This window comes from Dendrobium catenatum, unplaced genomic scaffold, assembly GCF_001605985.2.
Source record: "Dendrobium catenatum unplaced genomic scaffold, ASM160598v2 fragScaff_scaffold_772, whole genome shotgun sequence".
Taxonomy (NCBI): domain Eukaryota; kingdom Viridiplantae; phylum Streptophyta; class Magnoliopsida; order Asparagales; family Orchidaceae; genus Dendrobium; species Dendrobium catenatum.
The window spans coordinates 858,816-878,722 of record NW_021319234.1 but is presented as its reverse complement, the minus strand read 5'-3'; the positions used below and the strand labels follow the sequence as shown (position 1 = coordinate 878,722).

The following is a 19,907-nucleotide window of genomic DNA, read 5'->3' as shown; positions in this document are numbered from 1 at the left end:
CTCATGAAAAATTATTTTGATTCAAATTTAATTTATTAGCTCCTCAAAATAAAATAAGAGTTATTTATTGAGCCAAATAGGAGTTGGCTAATTAAATTTGATGAGATTAAAAAATAAAAAAAATATTATAATATGCCAAGCAGTCTACCCAAATCCAATCAACACGAACCGAACACGTTTGATAAATGGGTAAAAGTGTGAAACCAAACTCGACGAACTAGCATCCCGAATGACCCAACCCTACTGGATAATCCATTTTGATTTAAAAAAAATTATAATATATAAAGATTTAAATGATGATTATTTAAAAGTATTAATATAAATATATCTAAATTTAAATATTTATATTGCAAAATTATTTATGTCAGTTGTTTTTTTATATTTATAATTTCACTTTTATTTTTCCGTTATTATCATTTAATCATAATAATTATTTAAATTGAAATGATTTTTTTATTTTTCATACTAAATGTGTTCTCTCTAACTCTCATAAAATTAAATTTAAATTTGAGCTCAAATTTAATTAACTCATTTCCAACAAATTGGCGCGAAAATCTCTCTCTCTCTCTCTCTCTCTCTAACTTCTATATATACCTCCTGGCCACTGCTGTCCCGGGCTAAACCTTTAATGGAATCCGATTTCCCGAAATCCTCACTCTTCTCTTCGGATCAGCGCCTCTGCTCTGCCCAAATCCTCGATCCTTCGCAGGTTCCTCTCTCTCTCTCTTTTTGATGATTTGGGGCTCTATGCTCTTTCTTCCCTAACGTAGGGCTGTTGAATGTTCTTCAAGGTTCGGGCAAGAATCGAGGTGGCCGTGATCAAGTTTCTCAATGCGTTGTCTTCTCCAACGCCTGCAATATCCTCTCTTCCACTGGTCTATCTCTCTTTCTTTCTACTTCTTGATTCTCTCTGAATTGGATGGTGGTCGAGATCTCGATTCAATCACAGCTCCCGGAAACATGAACTAACGATCAGATTGAACTTCATTTAGTTTTATTGGTTCTAGAGGACCCTTTAACCATTAATTTGATTTTTATCACACCATTGACATGGTCGCTATTTTCTATGGAGCTTAGCTAGGGTTTTTTATCGAGATTTATCCCTCCCACTTCACTGCATAAAATTTTCTCCATACTTCCGACAAGTTAACACTCTTTAATCTGTCCTAGCTAATTGGTTATTTGCTCGTTGCCTCTTTAAAGTTTGATGTTCAGTTCTGCAATCTGTCATTCGTAGATTTGCAGGAAATCGAGTAACAGTGATGTTCGCTGTGGGCTGCTTAGCGATGTTTCCTCCGTCTTCCTCTCACATTCTTTCTTCAGTAGGTCATTCTTGCGAGCTGGCCATGCTAAGGCCTTCATTAGAGGTATGTTTAATTAGCTCTAATTTACTTCAAATAACGAACGTTGAAGTTTGATGAGCTTAACATTTCCTCAGTGTGGAAAGTCATGGAGATGTGTTTTCAGATCCTGAGTCAGGGAAAGCTGGTAACCCAGAGGGAGCTTTTCTATAAGCTGCTCTGTGATTCTCCGAATTATTTTTCTTCACAGAGAGATGCTAACAGGGCCGTTCAGGGTTTGTCACATCTGCGTTCATTCCTTTGATGTATGTTTCTTCGATCCCTTCATTTCCATAATTTCAGTTCATCACATGCAGACGTTGTTGCTTTGCTTCGTTGCACTCGTAATAGTCTTGGGATCATAGCTTCTAGTAGAGGTACAATCATTGGGCGTTTGTCCATAAAGGTGATTTTCGCTCAATATTGGCTTAAGATACTGTTCACTTTTTAAAAATGAATATACTTGTTCTAACATTCCAAATTATGTTCTTCACGGTGCTTAAAAAATGGAAGTGAAATTCATGAGAAAGAAAACTCGATCAGTTTGCATAAGAGAAGCTGCAATTTCTTTATGTAAATTCTGTGACAGTGATTTTTATTGCAATAAACATGTATTTAGAATCAAGAAGGGGATATTGTTGATTGTTCGGGGCTTGGACCTGCTGGATACGCTATTAGTGGAGACTTGAATCTATTAAGCAAACTGGAATTTCGTTCTGATGCTCGATACATTATTGTAGTTGAGAAGGTATTTTACCATGATAAAAGTTTCAAATTAAATTATCATTCTGGCTTTTAAATTATCAGTTGATTACTATTATTAACAATTCAGGATGCCATTTTCCAAAGATTAGCTGAAGATTGCCTGTTCAATCTGGTTCCATGCATTCTAATAACAGCCAAGGGTTATCCAGACATTGCCACAAGGTAAAATAAAAGTTGACTTCCATTTTTTTGTCAGTTTTCATACTTTGCGGCTTTGCAAGCTGTAACATATCAGAATGTTCAATTGAAAGTACAGAAAGACTGATTCTGAAAGCTCAGTTTCTCTAAGATCTGGTAAGATAGTAAGTATATTGAAATTAAAAAATTAGTTCGTCAAGTGGAATGACAATGGAATTTCTTAACCTTGTAAACCTAGGGAGGAATGCGGGAATAAAAATGAGTTTTAATTGTAGATTTTTTTAATCTATTTGCAATGTCTGTTATGATTCTTCATTTACTAAGGGAGATGAGATGCAAATACATATTTAAATAAGGATTGATCCCACACAAAAGTCGTTGGAACATGTGGTCAGCTCCTCTCTTCAGGATGTTTTCCCTCGAAAGAAGCCTCCCATGCTCCATTAGAATTAAAGGATTTCCCATCCTTACTACCGCTGACTAGTTTGGGGATTCATCCATGAACCCATGTGCTACTTAGGATTGGGTTCGTTATGAACTCTTCAAGTTCAAAGTGCAGAATTAATATAATCTATAAACTCCTATAATTTGTATGCTAAGGGTATCCCAAATTTCCTTGTTGAACTTCGCTTATATGATCTTCTTGAAGGTGTCTTCATCTACTTCTTGGCAGATAAGGAACAATGCCCTTCAATCGTTCATCCTGATCCTTCACTGGTTTGCGTTAATCTACATTAAAAATGACGACTTAGGTTTCGTTTGAGACGATTTTTTTACTACTTCTTAAACCGCTTTAAGACGCGGTAAAAAAGCCGTCCCAAACGAAACCTTATTCTAGGATTTGTTGTATAGCGTTAGTGAGGATCGCAGAACAATATTGGTATCCTAACAATAGCCACATTATAATGCTCATTCTCATAGTAGTTGTTGTTCAACTTGGGGATAGGATATACTCGCACTATGTTGAATTTTGGAGGGAGGAGATAATTATGTGTGGGATCAATTTGTTGTGAAAAAAATATAGAATAGGAAGAGGTGGTGGGCTTCTAGGTGGCTACAAGGAAGCCCCGATTTACATGCAGAAATATTATTCCGTGCGGACCGTCGTCCGGAAACCAATTTGAATACGCAATGTCACACCTTTTTTTGTGCACCGCGGCTTGATACCGCTCGATATCGCTGACGTGCTTGTACTTGATTCGCCTCCGGGTTTAGAATTGTATTTGACATCTGCACAGAATAATTTCTCCAATTTTAAACATCAACTAGGGAGTTTCTTTAGTTTACACTTTAACCTAACTTCAATTGTTCTATTTTTTTCTCCAAATCTGCATGCCTATTTAAATCATTAAAAATTTCAAGCTTATTACTTTTTCAAAACTCTCTCTCTCTTATTCTTCATTCACATGCTTTATATTTGTTGAGCTGCACTAATCTGCTTCATTACTTTCATTAATTGCGAGCAGGTTTCTCCTATTTCGACTAAACCAAACTTTTTCTGAACTGCCAATCTTGGGCTTAGTAGATTGGTAGGCTTTCTGAACTTCGGATCATCCAACCTTCTCCAGATGCATTGTATATTCATAAAATGTTCATGCAGGAATCCAGCCGGATTAGCAATATTATCCACCTATAAGTATGGCAGCATTGCCATGGGCTTGGAGTCTTATAGATATGGCAAGTAGTAGCTCCTCTTGATGAATCTTGCTTAACAACAATTACATATTAGATTACTCAACTATTTTCTTGTTACTTCTCACTTCCCAGCGTGCAATATTAAGTGGCTTGGGCTACGCAAAGATGACCTTCAGATATTACCTCAGCCAGCATTCATAAATCTGAAACCACGTGATCTGCAAATAGCTAAAAGTTTATTGTCATCAAAAACATTGCAGGTACACGAGTCTTCTTGAGAAACTTTGAATATATCATATTGAAAGATAATATTTGGGAACCCCCAACTCGTGTTCTATTCCCTCGAGCGGTTGAACCTCTTAAGTGGGGCCTAATCAAGTGCGGGCCAGGAGATTTCTAGGGTGGTAGCGGGTGGATACCCTGTTAAAAAAAAAAAAAAAGATAATGTCACATAGAAAATCTTTTCTGTATTTAGTAGGGGCGTTAATATTTGACATGACCCAAAAATCTGACTTGAAACCAACTCGAAAATTTTAGGTTAGGGTCAACCCAAACAAAAAACAGATCAGGTTTGGGTTCAACAATTCAACCCGTTTTAAAAATCGGGTCTGATTCGGGTTAACAATTTGACCTGAAATTGACCTATTTTGACCTGAAAATCCATTTTTGACCCGACAACTTGAGATTGGCCCGTTTTTTACCTGAAAAGCGGAGATTGACCCGTTTTTTGAACCAGAAACTAGTAATTTTTTGTTTAGGGTTTAGGGTTATTCGGATCATGTCGGGTTGGTTCGGGTCCGTAAAACTGACATGTTTGCAAAAACCAGGTCGGGTTAGGGTTGACCCGAATAGTGTCCCGACTCGTGATCCGAAATTGACACCCCTAGTATTTAATTTGAGAAAAAAAGATAATATCATCAGAGAAAAACATTCAAGCCTATTCTAAATCCATACAAAAATAATTTATAATTGATTTACTTAAAATCAAATACCAAATATTTGTTTAAAAAACGTGAGATTTTACATTATGATATTTGTTTTATAGGAAAAATATAGAGCAGAGCTTACTGCAATGGTTGAAATGGGGCATAGAGTGGAAATTGAGGCCCTATACTTCCGTGGATTTAACTTCCTAAGCCAGTACATTGCTACAAAGATTGTAAAGTCTGATTATATCTAAGATCATGGAAATATCTCAGCGGAAGCTTCGTGATTCGTGGTTGCTGTGAGAAGAACCTCAGTCTCATGCTTCTCAAATCTGCCTCACACTGGTAATTTCTTCAATATAGTCTTCATGTTTATGTTCAGTTCTTTTTTGTAGCGCAAGTTTTAGTTGGCTCAGATTTTTAAGTAAATGGGTAAATTTTATGCTTATGTTCAGTTCATTAAATTTAGGCAAACTTTTATTTCAATATTTAAATATAACTAAAATATTATAATTAAGTATATAAAATTGTAATTTTTTTTTGTAAGTTGCTCTATCAAAAAAATTTCTTAATATAATTTAAAAAATAATAATTATAAGAAACTATGTGAAATGAAATTATCGTTATGATTTAAAAAATCCAAGCAGAAAATAAGCTATCCCAAGTGAACCCTAAATAAGAAACCAGCTTTAAATGATGGAATTCTAATTTATATGCACATATATATTGTGAAGAATATGCATCTTTTCATATCTTAAAATTTTGTACAGCAATATATTATTGTAAATGGTCTTAAAATTTCTTAGTGACCTTATAATTTGAACTGATAATGAAATCATATAATATTATGTTAATCATAAAATGAAAATAAGAAATATTATCTTAATTATAATCTCCCAATCTTCTGCTTCACATTATTATATTAACAATTTTCATAAATGTGTATCATTATAACATCATTAAAGATATATATCTTCAACTACAACCTTATAATTAAAAAAACTTTACAAAATTATTTGACAAATTCCTTTCCAGCATTGACTACTGTGTAGTAGAAATTTCCAACGCTTATAAATAACCAGCTCAAATTACTCAGCAACAAGCAAAATAGCTCAGAAATAACAGGAATAGTAATTACATCAGAACAGAAAATGAACCAAGTATTATATTTGTGCAATATTTCTTCATTTTATTATCAAATTTTAATTTTAAAATTTTGCTCAAATTTGTTTACCAATTCTCTAATTAATTATATGTTTGGTATTAATATTTTCAACATAATTTAATTATTAAATTTATTTGATATAATAATTTTAATAAACATTGATATAACACATTGTTTTCTTAATTATCCCGTTCTTAGTGAACTATTTGTTTTATAATAAATTATCATATTTACAAATATAACAAATAAGCAAGCCAATGTTTAAATTATTTATATGATGAGTTTTAAATTTTTTTTTTCAAACTTGTCGATTATATTAAAAAACTAATAAAAATAAATATAAAGTTGTTCATCTAATGCATTTATTTGTTTATAGTCCTATATAAAATATTTCAAAAGAATTTAAAGATGAAATTGCATTAATGAGAATGGATTACAAACAGTCAAAAATTTAGGAGCAGATCATTAAAGAAATAATGTAACAGATCTTGAGGAGATTCAAAGATTTAGAGAATTCAAACTTCTAATGATGTCGCAAAGCTGAGAAGAAACCTCCAGATGTTTTCTCCTTTTTTCTGTTCTCATCGTCTCCCAACTGTTTAGAAAATCTTTCTTAGAAATAATTGCCATAGGTCAAGCAAAACAAGGCAACTAGAAATATACGGATAAATATATTGAACTAATAATTTATTAGAAAAAAAAATTACATAAAAAATATCTGACAATTTCCATCAGGGTAGATTTTAATATCATTAATGAAAATTTTTATTTCCAAAAAGTAGATTTCAAACCTCTTTGGTAATTAGCTGAAGGAAATCCAGAATCTCAGAGAAGTTTGGTCTTTGTACGGGATCTTGTTGCCAGCACATTTCGAGAAGTTGAGCAAGCTTTGGACAAGTACGCTTTGGAATGGTTGGTCTCAAACCCTGCAGTGACAATGATTGAAGAGTAAGATTTCCTTTGGAACAAATTTGTTATTGTTTTTTAAAATAAATGATTTGAAATAGAAATTTTTATACTAGAAAATTACTTTAAAAAACAGTAATAAAATTATCCCAAACGAAATTTAAAATTAAAAACTGATTTAAGTTTTGTTTGGGATGACTTTCTCACCACTTCAAACATTTTTTTAGTGTAAATGCAAGAAATATCCAACTTTTTTACACCAAATGAGGAACAAAAAGAAGAAAACATGGGAAGAAAAGCATACCTTCTGAACCACACCAACTGCTGCTTGCAAAGGTGTCAGGTACTCATAAGGAAGCTGAGACACAGTAATCCGAATCAATAAATCAAAAACCCAAAGTTTCATCGACATGAAAGCCATGAACACGTTACCTTCCCCGTAATTAGCTCCCACAGCACGATTCCAAAACTGAAGACATCAGCCTTATGATCATAGGGCTTGTGCTCTATGACCTATATGACAACAAAATCCACCCATTAGACATATTATCAATGCAGCTATATCATTTCAGATCAGGTCTATCAAAAAAACTAACATACCATTAATGACTTCTTTAGCTCCCACTCAGTTTCATTCTACATTCTGGACGCAATTATAATTTTATAAAATTTAGTTTCATTCAAGATATTCTCTAATCACATATTCCGATTAAGAAATATCTCTAATTCGCCATAATTTTAATTCAATAAATCATATCATTATCTATTTCTTTATTGTATAATAAATCCAAGCTGCTTTAGGAAATCACAAATTGATGGTTATTTTCCTAGTAATATTGATTGAGAATTATTAATACTATCAGCATCCATATTAATCTTATCTTGATTATTTGATTATATGAATTCTCATTTTTCGTTCATTTTTGTCAAGTGCTTCATATGAGACATTAAAATTTTACTTGTGAGTACTCATCCTATTGGAGTCTTTCTCTCAAACAGAAATGAAGGCCAATTAGTATGAAGTTCTTGTGTCAAAAACCTCTAAAAAAAATTCAAGTTAGAGGCCTCCAAAGTTAAGAGTTTCCTTTCACAAAAGAGAGAAAGCAATATTAGTTTGAGATCTAGGGTGCCCTAGATAAAATTTCCAATCAAACTAAATAAAAACATCGATTGAGATTCAAATATATAGTCGTGTTATGGATCTTGTTGAATTTGTCTTCTTACAGGGAATTGAGCTTGAGGTCTATTGTTAGTGTCAATTTCCGCCTAATATGATTGTAGCATGCAATGCATTAGGGTTGGGCTTTATATCCTAAAGATTTGAGGAAGACCCAATGATTGAATTAATTATTCTGCGCAGATGACAAACGTCGTCCAGAGACCAATCAAAATGCTCCACGTTACACCTTTGCATGTTACAAGTTAAATAAAAACATCGATTGTGACAAACGTCGTCCAGAGACCAATCAGAATGATCCACGGTACACCTTTGCACGTTACAAGTTAAATAAAAACATCGATTGAGATTCAAATATATAGATCTTTTTCAACTTGTCTTCTTTCTTACAGGGAATTGAGCTCGAGGTGTTATGTTAGTGTCAAATTCCAGCTAATATGATTGTAGCATGTAATGCATTAAGGTTGGGGTTATGTCCTAAACACGTTAGTTAATAGGATCCAATGACTTTTTGATAGGAAACACTTGGATTTCCAAGTGTTTCTTACCCAAAACCAAGAAGAACCAATGCCAAATTGCTGTCCACAGTGGAAATCAGCCAAGAAACAGTGGAAAAATAGCAAATCGGAGAGAAAACCGTGGAGAAAAGACTTGTATTTTTACTAATAGATGAAACATAATAGAAAAGATACAATTGATCCTCAATTCGAGAGGAGGATCAATCTCTCCCAAATCTCTAGACGCCGCTAGAGCCCAAAGAAACCTAAATCTAAGAGATCTCAAATTTCAGCCAAATTCAAGATGCCCAAACCCTAGGAAAAATATATATTTAATGCATACAAATCAAAAGGAATTCTCTAAACAGTCCCTACATTCAAATTTCTCTCTGAAATCCCCCAAAAATCCTTCCTAAAATGCTCCGACCGCTCGTTCTCTGCCAGGAGGCGGAATCTCCGTTGTTTTGCGATTTCCGCCCGTGAACCGGTCCCGCCTGGACCGGCTGGACCGGTCTAACACTTTTCCATACATTGATACTCAAAAGTGATCTATTGATAAACGGCTTGCTCGAAAAAATTATCATATTGCTTCTTTTTGTGTATCTATGGTATTTTATTAATTTAGATGAAGCACTTATTGCTTCCATGTCTTACAAAAAGTCAGCTATGAAATAAGATGATCAAGGATATCAAGGCATGATCATGTCTACTTAAACAAGTCCAGCTAAACCATATTAGATGTATGAATGGAATATGTTATAAAGTAGGGGTGGTGACATAGTTTTAGCAAATACATTTACTATGAAATATTAATATTAGATTAATCAGTAGGACCCTCTAGCAGATCAAGTTGGCCTTTGCTATTTGGTCGTAAATAAAATCTCAACACATTACCCATTCATGTTTTAGTATTAAAGATTTAGGCTTTGTTTGGGATGGCTTTTTTACTGCTTCTTAAAGCAACTTTTGAGTACAAAATTTTTAGCTTTTGTATTAAAAAGCTGTTTTAAGAAGCAGTAAGAAAGCCGTCCCAAACGAAGCCTAAAGTTTGATTAAAGCTTCACATAAATACCTCAGGAGCCATCCATCGGTAAGTTCCTGTTTCTGCTGTCATAACTCCAGTTTGGGCCTTCACACGTGCAACACCAAAATCTGCTACCTTGACAACCTATCCAGTAGTAAAAGACATGGAACAAAATTACTTAACCTCGAAAAAGGAAGTTTTCTATACAACAACAACATCAATCTTTTATCACACGAAGTAAGTGAAAATTTCTACATTACTTAAAAATATGGAATATGGAAAAACAGAAATACCAAAACTCGCAAAACTATGGAGACCAAAACTATCCTAAAAAATGGAATTGATTTTTGATGATCAGTACTAAACTAGGCATAAAGTGAGGTTTTTACTTGCCTCATTTTCATCCATCAAAAGATTAGCAGCTTTCAAGTCCCGATGAATTATATTATTTTGATGTAAATAGTTCATTCCTTTTGACACATCAATAGCCACTCTGAGCAAAGCTGGAAGCTTAAAACTGCTCTTTTGCTTGTGCAGAATGTCGTATACACTTCCCCCAGACATAAACTCTGAAGATGTTAAAAATCAACTCAGCATCAGTAATATTAAGATGCATAATTTGAGAATTTCTCAAACTAGTCGCACTTCCATACCTGTAACAATGCATAAACTCGGTGGTTTAGTGCAAGCGCCAATAAACTGAACAACATTTCTATGGCGCACCTTCCTGCCATCATTAAGAACTCCAGTTATATAATCAGAACTAATGGAAACAATGCTTCCTATTAGTCACAAAGCTACACAAATAAATAAGGAATAACCCCCATTGGAATCTCAGTAGCATTCATATAAGCATAGTAAATGGGGAAATTAGTATATGTGGAGTCCGAACGTAGAGGATCTTCTGAATTATTGGACTCATTGCGTATGCTTTGCCTAAGCTCTGCTTATACTCTGCGTATTTGTAGATACGCAGCAAATATGTAGCAAATCCTCACAACTAATTATTTGTTGCTTATTTATTGTGTATCTACAAATACGCAGAGCTTATGAATAGGGTATGCAATAATCCGAAACATTCTCTATGTTTGAACTCCGCACAGAATAATTCCCTGTGAATGCATATCCAGTTACAAATAAATATTTCAGCATAACCAGGAAGTATTGTAATTCCATAGGGCTACCACCTCACATGTTTCACTTAATCCCTAAAAATAGCCCAAAAGAGAGACCTTAAAAAAAAGTATAAAAAATATTTCAAATTGCAGGGTAATCAAATTACACATCTGAGTAAAATATGACAAAACATATCAAGAGTTTCAAAAGATATGCAAAAAGTGAATACTACTCATCACATTTAGACTTCATTTGGGACAGCTTTCTTATTGATTTTTAAAGCAGCTTTCTAGTATAAAAATTTTAATTTTTAAATTAAGAAGCTGTGTTAAGAAACAATAAAAAAGCCGTCCCAGACGAAGCTTTAATCATGTTGCTTTTAAGGGTTGAACAACACGACAAATAATCACAAAGGGAAACCATTGAGTTTCTAGCTAACCTCATGATGTAGACTTCCTGCACAAATTCACGTTGCATATCCACGCTTACTCTCTCAGGCTTTAGTACCTTAATAGCAACATCCTGACTACAGTATGTTCCCCGAAATCTAAAGCAGAAGCAAGGATTAGACAAATGGTTATAGCATCATATATGGTCAATCATCTAGAATTGCTCCATATGTTCCCTGATGACAACTTACAGGTCGCCGTATGACCCAGACCCCAATTTGCTCTCGAATTTAAGCATCCCGAAATCTATTTCCCACACATCAGTTCCATCAGTTGGTATTTGAACATGGTCAGGATGAGAGCTCTCCCCAGCCAAAATATTTTCTGTTATAGGAGACCATGGATGAGGCTTAAAGCAAGCTTGCCTCTGACAAAAACTATGAATTATTAAAAACATATAAATCATGAGAAAATTAGCATATGGGTAATCAAATAAACAGTTCCATCAAACAATAGAGTGATATAAGAATATCCATTTATTTATCCTCACATTACAATAAAATGTCATGGAAGCAAATCATACATACATAAGCATCATAGTTACCATGATAGATTATTGTTGAGGTAAGAAATCCATCCCAAACAAAACCTAAATTAAGGATCAAAATAACATGCCTTTCCAAATGGATATCTTTTTAGTTAGCTTCTTTTTCTGAATATAAAAAAATATTACAACTTGGAACTTCATCCAATTTGAATAAGAAGATTACCTCCATATTTTGGATTTCCCGCTGCAATGCAGTCGTAAGTTGCTCCGTTTCCTAAAATTCACCAAACAAACAAAAAAAAAAAATCTCATTGAACTTGATTACAAAACAACTAACAATCAACCTTTATACTAACACTCAATCCTCCATCTCAGTTTACTAGTTTGGTATGAAAAACAGCAAAAAAAAACTGAACCTTATTGCCACCACTAGTAAAGCAAACATACTCATCTCCACAACAACTTTTCAGATTCCAGAAAGTACCGATAACAATTGATTCAAGAAAAAAAATGTGATAACGATTGTTCTCAGCTGATAATTAAAGAGTTTATTTTGCAGTAAGAACCAAGGCAAACCGTTCAATGCATGTCTAAAAAAAGAACATAACATGAAACTATTATGTGCTTTCTTACGCTTTCTAAAATAAAATAAAAAGAAGATGTTAGGAATGATGTACTGAAGTGAATTTTGTGAGTACCTCGTATGGCCAACCAACAACAACAAAGACATCTAGCGAGAAGCCATCATTTGTTGAAAATGCATGTGCTTCTTGAATGTTTAAGCCAAGCTCAGCAAGAAGAGAAGTCAACTGGAAAATGGAAAAAGTTTGATCCATCACATTGCTTTGAAAAAATTCAAGCTCAAAATTTCATAAACACCCCTCAACTACAATAAATTCGTTGAAATTATGAAAGAATGAAAATTTCTCTCAGTTTTATACATTCGCAAAGCACCCAAGTCATAGTCCTATCTCAAATAAATGCTACTACCGCCATGCCTTAACTATAACTATTTATAAACCTATTATTTTTAATTTTACCAAACATTCATTTTAACATTCTTATTTTTTCCATAATCAATAACTTCTTAGTTCTTAACATTTAAAAGTTATTTCCATTCCCTCATTAATAATATCTTATTTATATTGTATGATAAAACTAAGATAAATAAATCTATCATACCAAAGAATAAATTGATCTTCTAGCAATCATAATTAAAAATTATCAATTTAAAATTAGCTTAACATATTATGTACTCAAACTTTAGTTACTTAAACTAAGACTATTTTTTTAATATTTTTTTATTATTTTAAATTTTCATTCACTTCAAAAGACAAATTATTTATAAACAGGCTATCATATGCATAGATAGCATACATTGAAGTACCTAGCTTTAAATTTCTTATGTAAGTACCTACATAACCAATATAATACTAGCTTAGGCTTCGTTTGGGACAACTTTCTTATTGCTTCTTAAAGCAACTTCCTAGTACCAAAATTTTAATTTTTATGCTAGGAAGCTGGTTTAGGAAGCAGAAAGAAAGCCGTCCCAAACGAAGCTTAATGTTACTTCCTGATATAATACTATTGAGTCTGAAAACACTTTTATCACTCTACCGCTACTCTTGATACTAATCATGACTAATTCAAATATATATTTATTAACTTCGACAAACCTTTGACATACATCTTCTTGAAACCTTCTGAAATCAATTCTTGTGATACTTATTATATGCATTTTCAATGTCAATAAAGATCATATAAAGATCCTTCCATCACTCTTATTTTTTATTCACTATTAATTTCCTTATCACAAAATACTCATCGATAATATATCATTCATGCTGAAAAAAATAGTTCTACAACATTGATGTGATTTTATAAGCAAATCTCGTAATACTTTCTACCATAACTTCTTTAGAAATATCACAAATTTGATTCCCTGATAATTTTTATTATCTCAAAAATCTTCTTTATTCTTAAATATTAATACCAAAATAATTCTTTGCAGGCAAGTGCCATCATTATTGTCTTTAACTACTTTATTTAGAATATTATTAGCTAAACCACTCCAAAATCTATTATAACTCTATAAATCTCAAAATGAATCACATTCAAGCTTATAGCATCCAATACTATAGGTTTATATTTATGGAACATCTTTAAAGCTAACTCCCTTTTTTTAATAAATTAATGATCTTTAAACCCAAGTAACAAATGTTGAAGCACTGAAGAATTGGACCTTATTGTCCCATAATAGTTAAGACTTAACAGAGTAAAGAAATTGAGAGTATGAGAAATGAGTCAAATCTAGAGTTAATTACTACAAGAAGAACTACTTTTTTCAGCAGCAAGAAAAGAACCTACTCACAGTGCACTAAGGGCGTCTTCTCCTCTGTGAGGCTACAATCTTGATATTCAAAAAGCCATCCTTGGTTGCAAGGATCAAGGTGCCCAGGGGTGAAAATTTTTTTTCTTAGAAAAATAAATATTTTAGCTATTTTGTCCACTTCCAATAAATGTAGTTGCCCAAATTTAAAAAAAAAAAAAAGTTTCTATTTTAAAAATAAGATTATGCATTTCACAATCCTATTTTGCCCACCTCAAAAGAGATGTTGGTTTCACCCCTAAAAATGTCAAATCATAGAGAGCACCCAATGTAATTTTGGATTGTCAATGTTTATTAGCCTTAAAGAAAACACTACCTAGCCAGCCAGGCATAAGTATCACATGTCCCACCTAAGATATGATCCATATATACATGAAATGAGGACATCCGACCGTGGAAAATTTATTAGAGAAGGGGCCGAAGATCTACGGCTACGATTATACCACTTTATTTCTAAGCATTTATTTATATTTGATTTTTATTATGTATTTTCTATTTTTATCCTCGCTTGAGGGAGTAGGCCTCCAAAATTGCAAACCAAGTAATCAATACTTTCCAAACTTAGCGCATCATAAATTTAAAAAGATTTAAATTCAGATTTTAATTTACTTAAATCTAAAATTTCATTCTTAAATGAGATGATTTATGTTAGGAAAGTTCCCCATTCATGATAATTTAAATTTTGAATAGAGATTTGCCCTAAATCTCCTTTTCTCATTTAGTATTCTGAAATTGGCAACTCCTTTAAATCCTCTAATTATTCCACCTCCCCTAGTCCTTGCCGCCCCCTTCCTCTGTCTACACAATTATAACCTTTCCACTTTGAGTTCTCCAATCAGCCCCTCCCCTCCCCTCCCCTCCCTCCTTATTTTGGGGTCATTCAAATTTAAATTCCCCCCACTCAAAGCAGCCATTAAATCCTAATCAATCCCAATTTATTCTTGTCCTAATTTTCATGCCACGAAGACAAGAAAGTAATTCCAGAATTTTATTAATTGCTGGAATTAAATTCTGAACTTCTAAATTGTTGTCCATGCCTTATTCTACCCTCCAAAGTCAAAGTTAACCCTCACCTATCTCTCCCTCTCTATGGCTGACCACATCACCCCCCCCCCCCCCCCCCCCCCCCAAACCCCCCCCCCCCCTTCTCCATGGACAATTATTCTTCCTAACTTGTTCTTCCCTCAAGAAGGAGAATATAAATCCCCTCCCCTGGTCGGCTACACCTCCATCCACCTTCTCAACACCTAGTCCTCCACTTGAAGATCCCACTAAGCAAGAATTATCAAACCCTTTTGATTGAGTCAAGTGGCGACACCAAACCATCGATGGCCATGTTCTAGCAAATAATCGAACAAGCATCAGAAACACGAGGACGGTAAACCATTTTTCTTACTTCATACCTTTTTTATTCCTCCTCAATCATGGCATCGCTTGATCATGAAGATTTATCCGCATAGCCCAAATCAAGAGTGTGTGTGAGTGGATCTTTATAGTGACTATTCTAATTGTTAAATTAGGGATTCTCTTTTAAAGCCTCACATTAGCAGGGTATGATTTAATTTGATTATTTTGTGATCCTAATGTTATTATGTAATTGATTGTCTGAGATTAATCACTATCTTGTTGGCTTTAATCTTTCGCTTAGATTCGTGGGAAGTTAATGAATTGTTAAAGTTTTATTCATCAGCGTATAATTTTCAAATTCACTAGCATTGCATATGCACGTCATCCTACATCAACTACCCAAGTGGACCATAGCCTTTTTTATTATAGCTCTACTAACCGTTAGCAAAAATTTCATTAGATTTTTTCCCCTTCATTTCCACATGAATTTTAATTTTTCTTCCATTCATTATAGCCACTAATTCTCCAGCCCTACATTCCATCTTTGTGAACTATCCAGCAAAACCAATCTTAATTTTAGCTACTCTTGCTTACTTTTATACATAAATAGCTTAAGATATAGCACAAAATTAACAACTCGTAACCAACCCTTGCCTACTCTACTCTTCATATGATCTCAACTCCGACCAACTAGTAAGTCAAAGCTATTAAGGTTTTTGGGATTCACCTTCCTTCAACCTTCCATAGGAGCTTTTTTTTAATTACTAAGGGGAACGGCCAACCCTTAATGTCATTTTATTAAGGTGTCAATTCATTAAAATCAGCCCATAATTATCATAAAAAGTCGACAAAGATACCATAATGCACTATTAATCTCATTTCTTTCCATCTAACATCAACTTCCTTTTTTAACAAGAATTTATGATGTTTGGAACATCTTTTTTAGCACATATAATAATTAGCATTAAAAACTATATTACTTTTGAGACTTTTAAATTCATAAATAGTATCATCAGTTAATGAGAAGCATAAAACTGGAACACAGTTGAATTCACAGGTGGCTCATTTTCCCTCACTTAGATCCTGTCTATTTCTCTCTTTTCCTCCAAGATTTCCTTTTTTTTTTCCTTCTGAATTTTCTCTCTCCGTCCCATATTTCCACAAGCACTTTCTTCTCTCATACCTAGATTTAAGCCTCTTAGGCTTCATTTGGGACAGCTTTTTTATTGCTTCTTAAAGCTGTTTTCTAGTAAAAAATTAAAATTTTTTACTAGAAAGCTGCTTCAAGTAGTAGTAAAAAAACTGTCGCAAATGAAGCATTAGCCCTCTAGCACATTCTATTAATATGAATTTAAATCATCTTTGAAGCATAATCAGGCATGAAAAAAAAAATTGAAGAATATAATGAAGCTTTAAACTAATCTTGGCTCCCTTCAATACATGTATAAAGAAAACCTTTTCAAAATTATAATGAATTCATGAAAGACGCAGATCTTATACTGGTACCTGACTAAGAAGCTTTGGCTTGTCATCCGTTGAAAATGTTATTTCATGCATAGGCCTGCAAAATCATTCAAGGCAACTAATAAAAGTCAAAATACCATATAAGGCTCTGTGTTTTTCTTATGAAATTAAAGTGAGTTCAAGATAGCATACAATTGGAATAGAAGATTCAGCAAATATCTTAACAAATAAAAATATTTAACACAAATAATCTAGCAATCATTTCGGCAATTGAACATGACTAAAAGTATATTATCAACAAAAAAAAACTGTAGGCATCGCAATTAAAATGTGGGCAGCAAATATTAGCCTTAAAAAAGTCTGTATTAATGCACAACAAAAATCAAAGGAGTACCACCACAAAATTTCTAATTACTAAATATTGTGCCCGAAAAGACAACCCACTGTGGACTCTGAAAATTTGACTTTTGGGAGCCTCGACCTCTCCGCGAATATCCGACGAGAGTTTTACCGGATTATGTTCCAAGGAAAATTTTCAGAAAACAAATTAACTAGAGATAAAACAAATTAGTTACAGATAAAACAAAAATTTACATGATCCAACACATTCATTGTCACAAAATTATCAAGGATGAAAAACATCTCTATACAGTGCTCCAAAATATTAGGAGCTCACAAAAATTAATATAAATCATTTGAATCATCAATTGAGTTCTAATGGAACCAAGCTAAGGTTTTTGATTATAAGGAACTAGGAAATGTTAGCTATCATTATAATAACCAACCCTTTCACAAAGTTTAGGTTTGTGTTCTTGTTCGGTCCAATTCTTAATAGAGAAAATGATCAAAATGATCATTTGACTCCTTGTGAAATATCAAATTAGTACTCAACTATATTAAATGATCATTTTGGTCCCTCAAGTCTTTGAAGAGGAATCAAAATAATCCCATGAAAATTATCTTTAATATAGTCAAGGATCATTTTGATCCTTCGTAAGGACTCAAGGGACCATTTCGGTCCTTTTTTCATTCTTAATACAAAAAGTGGAGTGTTGACACTTCTCCCACACCCTAAAATATAACTGGGTTTGCCTTAAGAATCCATCGGTACCGAAGATTCATGTTAAGTGCAGATTATCATCTTACATTTTTTTAGCAACTTCTAACTATGTGCTGCCTTTTCCATCCAATGCTTTTCACAATAATTTTATTTCATTGCTTCATTGATCCATCTGGATATACTGTACATTATGCATACCCAAAACAGCCTAAGTATATATTTTACAACCTTTTTAATTAGGCACTGCTCCCACACACTAAAAAATACTCAACAAACTTCTAGCAGTAGTGGTTCAAACACTATGAAAACAGCTATAACCAAAATGATTTTGAAATACCCTATGAATTAGTACTCTTTGAAAATATCACAGCATAATAATTAGTTACTAGCTCAGCTATACCTCTACTCTAGAGAAGTACGATGCAAACGGAATAAACAAAAGAATTACAAAAATAAAGTAGTAGGAATTATTTGCAGGAAGTTTTCGTATACATAGCAGTCTAATTATATGGTGACCAACTATTTGGTCATGTGTTCATCAAAGACACAAGCCAAGGGTTGAAAAAATAAAAGTTAAGGAGAAATAATTGTGATGATTAACTTGCACGAAAAGAAAAAGTATTCTCTTTAGGCATACAAGTTGATAGGATGAAATTATAAATTAAGGAGATATCTCTTAAGAATATGAAATAACACAAAATTGAAATTGTTATGTGAAATCACACAAAAAATAATAATCTTATAAATTACTCGATTTTGTTACAATGCAAGGATGATGCTGCAGGTTTTTTATTTTTTTTAAAAATGCCCATATATTAATTTATAGTTAGATTTACTACTATTATGTTTTATCCGCATGAAAACAGAAGTCAAAACATGCTTGATGAGTCTTAGAAAGGCTATCGTACAATCAAACATAATAGTAGTAAATCTTCTTGATGGAAAGTTTCTCAACTTCTTCTACAAGGAAATTCAGGAATCACAATTCATAATTTTAGAGCACACAAAACATGATACCTAGTAAAGAAGCGTGGGCTGCCAACTGAAGCACTGTCTCCATCGTGCATGTGCTGCTTGCTAGCTTCAAGAGCAAGAGCCTCTAGGTTTGGGGATGAGCCGAAGGCAGGAGGAGGATGACTGTGAATCACAATAAATAAAATAATTATAGATTTTTTATTACATAATTGCATCAGAAAAAAGGTTAGTGCAGTGAAAACTGAAAAAAAAAAAAAAAAACTAGTATTATACATACAAACTTAAATGAAAAAGAAATAATATTTTCCTAGACCGGTCCATACTGAACCGGCTCAACGTAATGGAGGCCGAACTCTTCCACCTCTTGTACGAGCCGCACAAGCCGCATAATCCACAAAAACTATTTAGGAAGGATTTTTGAGGGAGTTAGGAGGGAAATTTGAATGTAGGGACTGTTTAGAGATTATTATTTTTTATTGTATGCATTAAATAGTTTGTTTCCCTAGGGTTATGACATCTTGAATTTGGCTGAAATTTGAGATCTCTTAGGTTTTTGGGCTCTAGCGGCATGCATCTAGAGATTTGAGAGAGATAGATACTCCTCTCGAATAGAGGATCAATTGTATCTTAGTATTTTCCGTTTCTATTTCATCAAATAATACAAATTATCTACTATTTTCCTGATTTTGTGTGGATTATCTTCAAAAAATTTGGGAAAAAAATGCACAGAAAGAAGATAGCCAACACCTCTGCCTGAAGGAACTAGAGGAGCAATGAGCATCATCCTCCCCATCATGATCATCTTTCTTTCCATCCTGAACTGGAGACACCTAACCAAGAAAGACTTTGTGAATATGCCATTGAATTTTAGATCAACGCACTGAAACATAATGAGACTTTTTTATTCATGCAAAAGCAAGCAGTTACATCAAATAGGCAAAGGAAAATGTAATGCATCCCTTCCATAATATCTTCAGAAAATTTTATGTTGAAATTTACAAAAGAACGAATTGGTCCAACTAGCAATAATAAGCATAAACCAAAATC

The 19,907-nt window shown here is 33.3% G+C and overlaps 2 protein-coding genes across 2 annotated transcripts in view; one reads left to right on the top strand and one right to left on the bottom strand.

Moving 5' to 3' along the window:
• Positions 1–628: 628 nt before the first annotated feature.
• Positions 629–5,116, top strand: LOC110101697 (meiotic recombination protein SPO11-2). The gene is made up of 11 exons (XM_020829696.2): positions 629–709; positions 792–875; positions 1,238–1,367; positions 1,439–1,576; positions 1,658–1,746; positions 1,960–2,088; positions 2,173–2,267; positions 3,710–3,772; positions 3,844–3,920; positions 4,011–4,138; positions 4,924–5,116. Exons 1-11 carry the CDS (start codon positions 629–631, stop codon positions 5,056–5,058), a joined length of 1,149 nt encoding a protein of 382 aa, XP_020685355.1. The 3' UTR covers positions 5,059–5,116.
• Positions 5,117–6,359: 1,243 nt separating this feature from the next.
• The window catches only part of LOC110101692 (serine/threonine-protein kinase STY46), a 25,376-nt gene continuing 11,828 nt past the window's right edge, over positions 6,360–19,907 (bottom strand). Inside the window, exons 6-16 of the mRNA XM_020829692.2 lie at positions 12,324–12,434; positions 11,849–11,899; positions 11,330–11,505; positions 11,129–11,236; positions 10,227–10,300; positions 9,967–10,142; positions 9,622–9,717; positions 7,308–7,388; positions 7,180–7,233; positions 6,761–6,895; positions 6,360–6,564 (exon numbers count right to left, since the gene is read on the bottom strand). Coding sequence (XP_020685351.1) covers positions 6,493–6,564; positions 6,761–6,895; positions 7,180–7,233; positions 7,308–7,388; positions 9,622–9,717; positions 9,967–10,142; positions 10,227–10,300; positions 11,129–11,236; positions 11,330–11,505; positions 11,849–11,899; positions 12,324–12,434 — 1,134 coding nt within the window. The 3' untranslated portion in view covers positions 6,360–6,492. The remainder of the gene's footprint in view (positions 6,565–6,760; positions 6,896–7,179; positions 7,234–7,307; positions 7,389–9,621; positions 9,718–9,966; positions 10,143–10,226; positions 10,301–11,128; positions 11,237–11,329; positions 11,506–11,848; positions 11,900–12,323; positions 12,435–19,907) is intronic.

Bases quoted from the DNA above. Each gene is read 5' to 3' on its own strand.
- LOC110101697 (XM_020829696.2), top strand. From the start codon at position 629: ATGGAATCCGATTTCCCGAAATCCTCACTCTTCTCTTCGGATCAGCGC. The intron at 876-1,237 runs GTCTATCTCTCT...TGTCATTCGTAG, and splicing joins CAATATCCTCTCTTCCACTG to ATTTGCAGGAAATCGAGTAA. The intron at 1,368-1,438 runs GTATGTTTAATT...ACATTTCCTCAG, and splicing joins TGCTAAGGCCTTCATTAGAG to TGTGGAAAGTCATGGAGATG.